The 13,625-nt window shown below is 37.9% G+C and overlaps 1 protein-coding gene across 1 annotated transcript in view; it reads right to left on the bottom strand.

Annotated features, from left to right (window-relative positions):
* Positions 1 to 5,921: 5,921 nt before the first annotated feature.
* Positions 5,922 to 13,625, bottom strand: part of Cntln (centlein) — a 378,305-nt gene continuing 370,601 nt past the window's right edge. The window contains exon 27 of the mRNA XM_023715856.1: positions 5,922 to 7,144. Coding sequence (XP_023571624.1) covers positions 7,043 to 7,144 — 102 coding nt within the window. The 3' untranslated portion in view covers positions 5,922 to 7,042. The remainder of the gene's footprint in view (positions 7,145 to 13,625) is intronic.

Genomic DNA, 13,625 nt, shown 5'->3' with positions numbered 1-13,625 from the left:
CAAGGAAGAGAGGCTTGCTAAAAGAGGCAGCTCCCTCTGCTCTTTGCTGTTTTCCACTGCCATAAACTGCTGCCTTCTGCCATGTGCCAGTCTGCCTTGGAGCCAGCAAAATATAGACTAAAACCTCCACTAACTGTAGGCTAAATAAACATTTCCTTTCTTAATTTTGCATGTGAGATATTTTGTTCCAACTATGAGTAAAAAATAACTTAAGACATTGATCATTCAAGAATTGCAAATTAAAACAGCACAGAGTCCATCTCACTCCAGAAAGAATGGCTATTATGCTAGAGGGGTGGGTTGATGGGTCAAAAGCAACCCTTCTCCACAACTAGTGGGTATACAAATTGGTGCCACCACTGTGGAAATGAGTATGGAGCTTCCTCAAAAAATGAAGACTAGAGGTGCCATTTGACCCAGCTCCTCCCCTTTTTGTAATCTCCCAGAGTTAAAAGCATACCAGAGCACACATCCATATGTATAGCAGAACTTTTGAAATAGCTTACTCGTGGAAATAGCCCAGATGCTGATCAATGGGTGAATGGATAAAGACAGAGGTTTTTAAAAATATACAATGGAGTGCTATACTACTACAAAGAAGGATAAAGTCAAGAAATTTTTAGGTAAATGGATGCACGTTGTCATATTTTTAAGTGACATAAATGGGACACACCTTTGAATATCATATTTTTTCTCTTGTGTTAAGAAACTCAAAGGGTAAACAATGGCCAAAATGAAAGATTGGTATTGACAGGTAGGAAAAGTGTTCAAAAGGAAAGAGGAACCAAGGAGCAGGGAGGGGGAAAGGGAGAGCAGCGATAGGGAAAAAATAAGAAAAATGGAAGAACAGTAGAATAAAAGCATTGTAAAGGGAAAGGGGAGAAGGGTTGAAGGGAAGATAAAAGAATGGAAGAAAAAAGAACTAAGATCTACAATGGACAGGTATATACTTCCTAGGATGAATATGACCATTATGTCAGAAGGGTACCAATAAAATTAATTTTTAAAAGTTAACTCAAAATTGTCACATATTCAGCACTAAAACATAAAGCCTTTGTGCATAGTTTTTCTGATGAAGGGGAGACTGCTGGAGAATTTGCCTTGAAGCCTTTGCTAGGTGGATAGAGATGTGTGAAAAACTGTTCAAAGAGTTGATGTCAAGATTATGGTTTTGTAGATCATGTGTCCCTAAGAAAGAAATTAAGAATTGATCAGTGGAAAAGAAATCTTTGTAGTACTCACAATTCTTTAGGGAATAGAAAAAAAAATCAAATATGTGTTTCTGTATTTAAAAATTAAAAGGTAAGCCAAAGGTTTTTTAAAATATCATCTATTTGATGAAAACTTTCATAACAACTGACAAAAAAGCAGTTGTGTTATATTAAATCATTCACATACATGTTGTGTTACTACTAAAAGTTGTGCATAAAATGTAGAAATTAAAAATAACAACTCTTGTCTATGCATGTCATAAACTTTTCTGAAACATTTAGGCCCATAAAGTGCTCTCTCCAAAGGTTTTCCATCACTTACCTTTTGTTTCCTTGAGTTACTTGGGAACAAAGAGAAATTGTAGCTATACATTTGCTATAGAAATCTTTATTTTGGATTCACTAAAACGAAAGGTAATTTTGGGTAATTAGGCAGAATCCTGTATAATTTTGACAAGTACAACTGATTTCAACAGAAAATGAAGGGCTAGTGCTGAAAAGTAAAACCCACTTCTTCCTTTGTCATATATTTCAAAACACGTGTAATCATGCAAGTTTTGCTTATAGCGATCATGGGCTATACATTTACTTTATTTCCCAGGATAAGAATTTCATTCACAAAAGATTATTTCATTGTTCAATTATTTTTGTTCTGAGAATTCCTTTAGATATGAGCCTTTTGTTGGATATGCACTTGTGAATACTTTTACTCTCTGTAGCTTGTTGATTCTCAGAACAAAGTTCTACATTTTAGTGAAATTGAATTTACCATTTTTTATGCATCCTGTTTTGGTGTCATGTCTAGCAATTCTTCACAAAGCCTTAGGCCCTGAAGATTTTTTTTCATCATTGTTGAATTTTTATTCTCAAATATATCCTCATTTTGAGATAGTTCAAAAACTTTTTAAACAGTAAAATCCTATGAGGCGCACTGCTGCACGTGTATGTTGTGTAGTGTTTGAATAAGGCTATGCATATCTATCTGCTCAACCACCACTTTTATATAAAAACGTTCAATCTTTTCTTCTATTATGATATTAGAAAACATCATGGTATTAATGTTCGCAACAGCTTGCTTGGCTGGAGCAAGGCTCCTCAAAAGACAGCACACACGCTGAATCAGACTTAATTCAGGACGGAGCTGTACAAGACCGGTCTACAGTGGCTGCCCACGGAGGAGTGTAGAAGAGAGCAACAGATCTGCCCTAACACTAACACGGAGCCCACAGCAATGTTGCGCACAAGTCTGCATCAGGAGTCCCAAGTGCCCATGACAAGAGGTGGAGGGGCTGTGCTGGGAGGTGAAACGATCCATGCTAGAAGCCAAAGAATCTGCACTGGCAGGCCGGGAGGTCATGGCTGGAAGCTGAGGAATCCGTCAGGAGAGGACCCCCCAGGCGAAGGGGACAGGAGCTCTTCCAAAGAGAACAGCCAACCCTCCTCCAAGAAAAATCAGCTACAATAGAGTTCTTCCAAGGAAAAGCAGCTGAAATCCTTTCCTCCTGTTTTCCTTTTATCCTGCTTTAACCACAGCCATCCTTAAATCAGGATTTCCAAGCCCAGAACTCAATTCAGCTGGGCGTTCCCCAACTAAGTTGATAATTAATGTATCAAACACCACAATTGTGGTATATGTAGTCATTTACTGTACAATAGCTCACCAGAATTTCTTCCTCCTTCATTAAATAACCTGTCTTACTGTGTGAAGTTAAGGTCAAAATGTTTAACCCAAGAGTGCTCAATTTCTTCAGCACTGTTTGTTGCAAACGCTAATGTCCTCTATGGGGTTACTTCTGAGCCCTTGTCTAAAATCCCTTGAGCATAATTGTGCCATTATTTCTGATCTTTGCAGCTACATAGTATATTTCAAAATCAGGTAATGACTTCTCCCATTTTATTCTTCCTGAAAAAAATTAAAACAACTCCAGTTCCTTGGTTTTTCTGTATAAATTTCAGAAGCTTGTCTTTATCTTCAAAATATCTTGCTGTAGTGTCGATACGACTTTTATCCAAACTATATGTCAACTTGAAAACAGTTGATATTGAGTATCTGAATTTACATGATCTCTTTAGTGTTTTGTGGATTTGGTATACAAACATGCTACAAGTTTTGTCAGATTTACCCCTAAGTAATCTTTTGGGGATAAACTAAATTGTGTATTTTTTATGCATGTAGTACGGGGGATACAAGGTCTACAGGACCTCACTATGTAGATCAGACTTGTAGTGATGCTCCTGTGTTCAGCCTCCCAAGTGCTGGGATTATAGGTGGTCGCCACCACATCTAGTCTCAATCGCTGTCTCTGCGGCCCTCGGGACTGGGCTGGCACAGCACGCCAGGGATCAAACCCCGGTGGCTGCGCTCTGCCTAAGCAGGAGCTTTAGTCCGCTGAGTTATCAGGTCAACCCCTAAATTGTATTTTAAATTTTAGTTTTTATAGATTTATTACTATAACTAGTGTAGAGAAGTGCAATTGAGTTTTTATGTTGACTCCTTAAGACATTGCTGGAACCAATGTCTAGGTTCGTTTGCTTGTCTCAGATATACCTTACTTCTTGCTTTCCAGTCTTCCATGTGCTTTTTACTGCCCACTGTGCTGGCTGCAAGTTCTTCTGTTAAGAATATTGTAATAGTTTTATTTTTTGTCTTTTTGAGACAGGCTCTTGCTACGTAGCTCAGGTTGGCTGTGGGCTCCCCTGGCCTTTCGGCCTCAGCCTCCCAAGTGCTGAGCTTGCAGGAGTGTGCCACAGTTGGTCCTTGCCTTACTCTGGATCTTAGGAATAAGTACTGTCTTCACTGTTAAGTACAATGTTAGTTATAGGCTTTTGGAAGATTTTTTTCTAAAGATTTTTTTAATCAAATTAAATAATTCATCTTTATTCCTAGTTTTGAGGATTTTTCTTTTTTAATGAATGGGTATATTTTGTGAAATGATTTTCATACATCAAGTTATATGATTATGTGATGTCTCTCCTTTAGCCCATGCCTATGGTGATTTACATCAATGGGTTTTTAAATACTAAATCACTCTTCTGTATTTTCTGATCAATGTCCCTCATGAATATAGATATAAAAACCCTACATGGAATTTTAGCAAATTTTATTAATTTCTCTATTGGTGGAGTCACGAATTACACACACTTCATGATTTAAAATGAATGAGCAAGCAAGCAAGCAGTCTCACACAGGTATGAGTATTCAAAACCAACATTGCCAGATGAAAGGGTGTGGACAGAGGTGGTTTTTCTAGAGGTTTTAAGGGAGAATATCCCCTTGTCTTTTCCCATCTCCAGAGGCCAACTTGATGTCTTAAACTGATACAAAACATTTGCTTTTCATGTTCATTTTGATTTTAGGGAACAGCCAGGTCCAGTGAGTAAGGTGGATGAGGACAGTGTACTGCTTTTATCTGACAGACATTGCTGTAAATGATCTGAATGGATTCATCAAGATAGCCACAAAAAGATGCCTGTGAATGATTAATTTCCAGAACTGCTTCAGAAAGTGCTGAGAATGAGGGGATCATTGTTTCAAGTGAGACTTTTTTTTTTTTTTTTTTTTTTGGCAGAGTCTACAGGGTGTTTGGGGTCTCACTACCAGATTGGACTCATAGTGATCGGCCTGTTTACAGCTTCCCAAGAGCTGGGATTACAGGTGCGCACCACCACACCCAGTCTCAATTGCCATCTCAGCACGTTCTGGGGGTGGGGCCAGTACAGCAGGCTCAGGGATGGAATCCCTAGCCCCTGCGCCAGTTTGTGAAGTGAGACATATTTTGAGGTGGATTAATGGTAATATCTATGTTACTGCAATAAAATCGTAAAATTTCAATGTTTTATTTTTGATCATATCACACGCATCCTTTGACGCATGGCCACATCCTCTGTACTAAAAGCTAGTAGCAGAGCATCTTCAGATTTTGTGAATCTAACTAACTCATCCTACCTGCCTTGTATAGGAATCCTTACGGGTACACTAGCTCCATGTGGACGATCCAAGATGATCTTCCAACTCAAGACCGTCACCATTTGCAAACAATTTGGTTAAAAAATTCACAGGTTCTGGAGAGATAAACATTTGAGGGGTCATTTTTGGCCTATCACATCTCTTCTGTGGCACTATCTTATTTGGTTTCGGTATCAGGGTACTACTGGACAACCTCATTTTTATCTTACTACCAAAATTCTGCAGTGATCTATTACATTTCATAGTCATTTTTCTTACTGTTGTGTCTGTGAGTTGATAATACTGTGAGGAGTTTTGCTCTGTTAATGTCAGTGCAGACTGTATTTCTGAACATAGGTAGAGTGTCCTGTCATCTAACTTAATAACAAAATTAAAATAGACTTCACTATACCTTAAAAGTGTGTATTGGCTATTTTCCTTTTATTTTCTTGCTTTGACATGTGCATGTGCACATATTTGAAAAATTTTATTAAGGCAGTACTTATAGCACTTGAAATGCTATCAAATTATAAGTATGTCATTATGATTGATAGTGTGCCAGGCAATGGTGCAAAGTGACGAGAACACACATGGTCTCTGCTGCAGCTACTCAACCATACTAGTGTGGTATGAAAGCAGCCATAAACAGCACACTATGCAAATGAATGAACATTACTGTGTTTTAATAAATCTTTATTGATGGATATGAAAATTTGAATCTCACATAATTCTCACATGCCACAGAACATTATTCTTTTCCATTTTTAACCATTTAATAATATAAAAAGATCCCTTAGCTTGCAGAGCCTTTAAAAACAGGCAGCAGGCCAGATTTGGCTATGGGCTATAAATTGCCAACCCCTGTCTTAATCTCATGGAATCTACGTTCTTAAGCGATGAGAAAAATAAGACAAACTGAGCAGACAGGTCAGCTAATTTCCTGTCTTGACAAAGGACACAGTACGATGGTGAGAGAATCTGTCTGTGAAGGCACGGCTAAGGATGAGCCTGAATGATGCGCCATCTGGGAGGACACTGACTGTAGAGTACTGCTGAGAGAAAAGCGAAAACAACTGTAGGTACTAGTCTGGTGAGTCAGTATGTGGTGGGAACACAGTACGGAGGTGAAATGATGTGGGGGCGTTCAGGAATTAAAATGAAAATGACAACATTTTTAAGAAAGCAACTTTATTTATCTAACCACAATATGAATTATAAAGCCTAATTGTGCTGAATTTGTACTGTAGCCCGTTGTTAATTTTTACCAATATACAAAACATTGTAAATAGGGGAATATTTTCATATTTGACAAGTCATTCAATGAAAAGCCTTTCCTGCATCATCCAGGCTTATCAATGAGAAGAGATGCAATGAGACCACAGTTTGTTTCCTGAGGCAGTCATCCCTAAGTTCGATGCTTTATTCTACACTTGTTTACAATACAGATGTATTGTTCACTGGATTCCTCTTAAAACCATTTAGAGCAGTTTTATGTAAAAAGTCTAGTTTTAAAAATAAAATTTAAAACAGTATGTCCTTAGTTTACACTTTTTTCTTTTTATATTGATTGATTTCTGTATGCTAAACTTGTTCTAGCTTCTTCCAAAGCATTGAAAAAAAATCATTTTTAAGTTTGCATTGATTTGCAGCAATATCTGTATTCAACAATCAAATGCTACACTATTTCTTTTTAAGTGGCTATGCACTTAATTACTTTCACTTGTTCAGCAATTAATTAGTTTCAGCGACTTCTTATTTTGGTATTGAACCTGACTATTGATAGTGGAAGCAAAGTCTGTGCCAAGATTGCACTGTATGTTTTCCAATCATAACACATAAAACATTTTCACATCTGAAAAAAGCTCTCCATCTCTCCACTGTAACATCATCTAATATCTTTCATAATTGTGAAATATCCCTCAAGTAGTTTCTTGCTTTCATTCATTTTCTCCAGTATTGCTTCTAGTAAAAGTGAAGCAAAAGGAAGCTGTAAGAGAAACACACAAAAAATGTTAGCAAAACTCTATTTTTTCAGATCAAAAACATCCACTAAATTATAATCATACCATTACAACTTAGCTATCTGTAACTCTACACACATAAGGTCACCCTAGCAGACTTCTTTCCAACTGATCTTGCTGGTTAGGGTGGATAATTTTGTCTTTTCTAATAAAAATGATAAAAGAGCAGAAGTAAAATGAAAAAAGATAAACGCCTTATTGAACAATTCATGGTTTACTGACCATGTTAATGATGTAATCTGCAATACAAGCAGCTAAGCCATTTATCTTCAATCAGCTGATCAATAGCAGGTTACAGCCATCTCTAGGGCACCCAGGCTCACAGAAGTGGTACTGTATGTTCATCACTCATAAAAGAATGAGCGAGAACTATCAATACACTGGTCTGTGTGAGAGCTGAACATCTCAGGAGTTGCAGGATAAAACTTCAGAGGAAAAAAATGGCAAAAGTATACTCATTGATTAAGTTGTTAAAGTTTGTTTGGTATATCAAAGTGTAATATACAGGTTTCAAAAACTGCTGAGTTTATGAAATATGAGTACATTTTAAAATTTCATAATTGACACAACTTTTCTGGTGGTTTTATTGTTCCTTCTGCTTCACTGGCTTGCTGGTAGAACTTAGCCTTGCACAACACATGCCATTTACGGGCTGTGAGCAAGTCTGAAAGTTGCTCCAATCACCTCCCACAGCCCTTTGTACATCTGTCACACATCCTCGTGGAACTCCTTTAACTCTGCTGAAAACTGGCGTACATGGAAAGCTGTGTCTTCCGCTCTGAACTTCGGTAAGGGCTCTAATACGCTTTCCCTTTACTTTTGAACCTTATGTCAGTGTCTAGAAATTATAAGACAACACTGAGAACGAGGAATTGAAAAGTTTAAGTTACTCAATTTATTCTGCCTTCCTTCCTCTTCTTTCTTTCTCACCCAGCAGCACCTCTATGCCTGTGACTTTTTTGTCTGGCTCAAGCGAGCCTGGACGTCTGTTTGGATCACTTATCTCGGTCGAGCTGGCTCTTTGTCTCTGGACCCTCAGCAGCTGACAATGGTCTCACCTTCCCTCATTCCTCATTCCCATCAGGTCACCTTTGCCCACGTGATGACTAGGATTCTCATGTAACAGAGACTCACACTGTGCCCTCACCGTCAAGACAGTGCACTAGTTTGAGCACCTTTTGTGGGCAGCTGACATCAAACTCTGAGGCCTGACAAATTCCTAATTCATTCTACCTCCCTGCAAGTTTTTTTAAAAAAGCAAGTTCTAGTTGTCTGAAAGGCAGAGCAAATACATACATACTGTTGGCATTCAGTTTACCCTAATAAGACTTGATTTTCAGAAGCCAAGAACCATGTAGTAGGGGATATATTCACATGTCCACATGCCTCTTAAGACTAGGTAGGATTTATACAGCAAAGGGAAGCTTTTGAGAGCTTTTACAGACTACTGTAACAAGCAGGAGTCCTTCCTTTTACAGATATTAAAGAAACTATCTTGGGGCTTAAAAAGATAGGCATGAATACTAATATTTACCATTAAATATGAATACTCAATTCAGGAAAAAAACCAGCTTAATTGAAATAAGAAATATTTAGCAGGCAAAACTTTTGTTATTCACTAAACTGAATGTTTGTGTCTTCCCCCAAATTTATATGAAATCTTAAATCCAAATATGCTGGGGACAATGTAGGGAGGTACTATAATTGGATTTTAAAGGTGGATCTCTCATGAATGGGCTTAATGCATTTAACGGATACAAGAATTTTTTTTCTCTGTCATGGGAGAATACAGGAAGAAGGCCATCCAATAGGGCCAGGAAGAGGACACTTGCAGATAGTGGATCTTCAAATTCCCAGTTTCCAGAACTGTGAGAAATAAATGCTTGTTGTCTAAACTGTCTTGTCTATGATATTCTCTTATAACTGTCTGAAATAATTAAAATAAGCCTTAAATAGAGAGATAAGGAAAAAAGGGCTTTGGGAAAGATCCGAAGAAGACTTGAGTTAGTCTCTTATCTTTACTAATTTAAATTTATCACCCCTAGTCTAGATGACTGGATGATTATACACACAAATTGAAAGGATTCAACAATATTTCTTGTGCTCCTAATTATATGCCAGGCAATGGAAAAAGCACCTTGTGGGGTGACTTACAGTGAGTCTGGGAAAAGATGCACTTTTCAAATGATAACAAAACTTAACTAGACACACCATCAATAGGATACTAAGCTTAGGTTCTTTCCTATATATTTTCCCTTGGCTTCAATGATAATGATTATACAGTACAAAATCACTATCACTGGTGGCGATATATTTTTACTTGTATTATTTTGTCATTTTAAGTCTGTGACCTTTTTTTATAGTTGAAGACACTGAGTTGTTATGGTTTGTGCCTAGATGTCCCTCCAAAGCCTTATGAAGTCATAGGGCTTTTTGGAGGTGTTTGAATCTAAAGTATGATTGATTCATGGGATTGACAGTACTGAGATTAAGGGTGGGTGATCAGATTAGATCAGCAATGGACTAACCCTGGTAGACTGAATACAATATGAAAGAGGCTTATCTCTGCTTTATTTTGTTTGCTGACTTCTGCTGTCATGAACTGCTGCCCTCTGCCATGTGCCACCCTGCTTTTGAGCCAGCCAGTTATGGCCTGAAACCACCACTAATGGTGAGCTAAATAAGCCCTTTTCTCTTTAACCTAGGGTCTCAGGTATTTTGTCTCAGCAATAAAAAAAGTAACCATGAGTTAAAGAGTCATAGTCACTTTCTTTGAGCTATTTCACATGATAGTATGAGAAAGGTCATAAATCCATCTTTTGACCATAAACCACTGCAAGCAAACTGCAAGGAGACAACTCAGTCAACATAAGGAGTAACTGAGTAGAATCTAAGGCATATGAAGCTGAAGTGAACTTGTTTAGCAGTTATTGAAGTTCCTATCATTTTACAAGGCAAAGCTCATTCTCAGGAGAAGTGGTTGCTTAAATATTTTACAATGTAAAGATTCTAAGTATGGTGCTTTGACTCTATTACTTTGTAGTGTTTTCTTTCATAAAACTTAATCTGCTATCTTAGGTTATAGCAAAGTCTAAGTCTATATGAAAAATGTTATTATTTGAGCATTATGGGAAAATAGAATGGGGTGGATACAGGCTGGGGTTCAGGGCAAGAGGTACGCTGTTGTTCTGTACGATCTTCTGGGTAATCCATGATGTCAGCGTCATGGCACAATTTGCTGACCTTTTGTCTTCTTTCAGTACACCAGAAGAGAAAAAGATCAGTGCCTGTGCCCTTGAGAGACTTACCCTGCAGAAGGCTAAGTCTGCCTGTACTACATGTGGCCAGTGCAATTTGGCCCTGACACTAACAAGTGCCTCCCAGTGTTTTGGAAACATGCTAAAATTACTCTCTCTAAATTAAACCAATAAAATAATCCTGGAACGGAATACTACCTGTGGCTCCTGTACGCTGCCTAGAAATCCGACCTTAAACTAAAATTTTTAAACATTATCAACAGTATAACTTTCATCACATTAACTATTTTCAAGTTTATTATTTTTTGGCATTAAATACTTTGGGCAACCACCACCCACACCTATCTCCAGGATTTTTCTTTCTTTTTTAAAAATGTATTTGGCACAGGGTCTCACTATGCAGCTTGGACTCACGGTAATCCTTCTGTTTTCAGCCTCCCTAGCACTGGGATTACAGGTATATGCCACTACGCCTGGTCTTGGTGGTTAGCTCTGTACACTCGAGGGCAGGGCTGGTGTAGCAGGTGGTGTCAGGGATCAAACCTTGGTCCCTGGGCCAGGGAGATAGCTCAGTGCCCTAAGTGCCTGCCTGGCAAGTACAAGGTCCTGAGTATGATCCTTGGTACAGCAAACAAACAAAAACTACCTTAGGGGCCGGGGAGATGGCTCAGTGGAATAAGCGCTTCACTGGCAAGCACAAGGGCCTGAGTTCAATCCCTGGTTCCACAAAAAAAAAAAAAAAGGCTGGTCCCTGCACTTGCTTAAGCAGGCACTTAGTTGGCTGAGCTATCTCTGTCCCCAAGACTTTTCAACTTTCTAAACTAAAACTCTGCCTTTAAGTTAAACAACAGCTTCCCACTCCCCTCTTCCCATCAGCCCTTGGCAACCACCTCCTTTCTATCTCAATGAATCTGACTATGTTCTACACATAAGTGGAATCATATAGTATTTTTCCATTTGAGTCAGGCTTATTTCACTTAGAATAAAGTCTTTATTATGTGAATTGTCAAGGTTCATTCATGCTACAGCTTGAATTGATACATTACATCATTCCTTGTCAGGGCATAACCAAACTTACCTAAAGGCTGGGATTTAAAATATTCCCCCAAAAGGTCCTGTATTCAGAGGGGAGGCTCTCGTAGATGACTGGGCCAGCAGGGCTCTAACTCTATCAGCAGGTTAGCCTACTCATGGATTGATAATGGCATGACTGCAAAGTGACGGACCTCAGGAGTTGGTGTAGGAGCTGGCTTCCGCCTCCTCCTTTCTGACTCTGGCTTATTTCCTGGCTGCCACAAAACCAGCACCTTTCCTCCACCACATGCTTCCAACACAGTGCTCCTGCTTTGCCACAAGCTTGAACCTAAGCAAACCAGCTGACCTTGGACTGAAATCTCTGAAACTGTGAGGCAGAATAAGTTTTTTCTCCTTTAAGTTGTTTTTCTAAGGTAAACAATATTGAAAAAAGTTGTTTTTTTAATGACAAAAATCCTACTAATGCTATGTCTATTTATATATATAAACGTTTTGTTCATCCATCCATCCATCAACTGGTATCTGGATCATTTCTATTTTTGGCTATTGTGAATAATATTGTAATGAATATTACTGTATGACTATCTCTTTCAGTCCTGGTCTTTATTTCTTTGGAGATGTACTCAGAAATATTTTTTTATAATACTGTAACAGCATGCTTACTTTTTTGAGGAACGGTATAGCACTGGGTACAGAAGCTTATACTGTCTTACATTTCCACCAGCAATATCTAAGTGCTCCAATTTTTCCACATTCTCACACACACTTGCGATTTTTGCTACTGAAAGATTAAAGTTTTTGAGAGCTGAATTTGTCTCCCATTCTGATCAGTACTTTCATATAAATTAGGTACTCAACACATTTATTAAGTGAATCATATTACCAATCTCAAATATGTGTAGCAATTGAACTAGCTGTTAATAAAAACTTTTATAAAGACATCATTTTATGTGATTAAAAATTTTAGAATAACAGTTAAAACTTCTGTTCATTTACAGCATGAAAATATATATTAAGAGACAAATATACACAAAGAAAGCTTTTAAAATAATTTTTGATATAATTTTAAATATTTTTTAAAATAATTTTTTTAAAAAATTATAACAAAAAACTGAAATTATAGGTTAGAATGAGTATCTTTTAATTTAAATCCTTATTTTAACTATAATTACTAATGCCTCTTTTCTGATATATGATAGTAGGCTTAATTGATAAATAAAAATATAGATTCCAGCAAGTTTCTGACTGGAGAATTTAAATTCCTGCTACTTCAGCCAGATATGAGCACTACGCTTGTGTGAGTGTGTGCGAGAGGGAGTTCGCACACATGCGAGTGAGGGTGTCTTAGTACGTAAGCAAGATCGCACAGTAGTTACCGGCACAACTCAGCAAGCAACCACACAGCAACTGTCTTCCTGTAAGGAGGAAACTTTCCAACAATCAGGCCAGTAGTGTGCTCTCTTTACAAAAGCCAGGGAGATTTGTAAAAGCCTTCTCACTGCCATAATACAATGCATTCCACAGAAGGTAAACATATTTTATAGAGAGGACACTGGGGAAAGGGAATCACTTTAAATTTCAGCGTGTGCAAACTCTAAAGCAACGAACAGGAACAAAAATATTGAAAGCTAAAGAAAAACTACTTATCAAAGTCTACTTTAAATTCTCCACAAGTGAAAGGAAAAAGATACACTTTTTAATATGGTTTCAATACAGACAAATGACTGACGCAAAGTGGGCCAACACGGATTAGATGAAACAGAGAGAATTAGAAAAAAAAAAAAAAAAAGAATAGCGTAACAAAAAACAAACCAAGACTTTTTCTAACCATTCACAGCTAGAGACTTTTTGACAGACCCCAGTAAAGAACCACATGTGTTACGGATTATAACTGTACATTGTTTTATACATGGATACATTATACACACATCAGTGAAAGTTAAAAGAAAAAAATTATTACAGTCAAACACCCACGGCCACTCATTGCCCTCAGATATTTGCAGTCACTGATCCCGTCAGCCTTGCCACCCTCAGAAGCAGTTGCGGAAATCCTCTTCGGCGTTTCACGAGGTGTTCTATGGCGGAAGCATCTGTGTGCCACCAAAGGAAGGGTAAAGCTCCACGCGGCGTCCTCACGCGTTTCACGTACAGGATC

This window comes from Octodon degus, unplaced genomic scaffold (genome assembly GCF_000260255.1).
Source record: "Octodon degus isolate 3935 unplaced genomic scaffold, OctDeg1.0 scaffold00044, whole genome shotgun sequence".
NCBI lineage: Eukaryota > Metazoa > Chordata > Mammalia > Rodentia > Octodontidae > Octodon > Octodon degus.
Note: the sequence above shows the minus strand (reverse complement) of the source record. Positions and strands in the feature narration are given on the sequence as shown.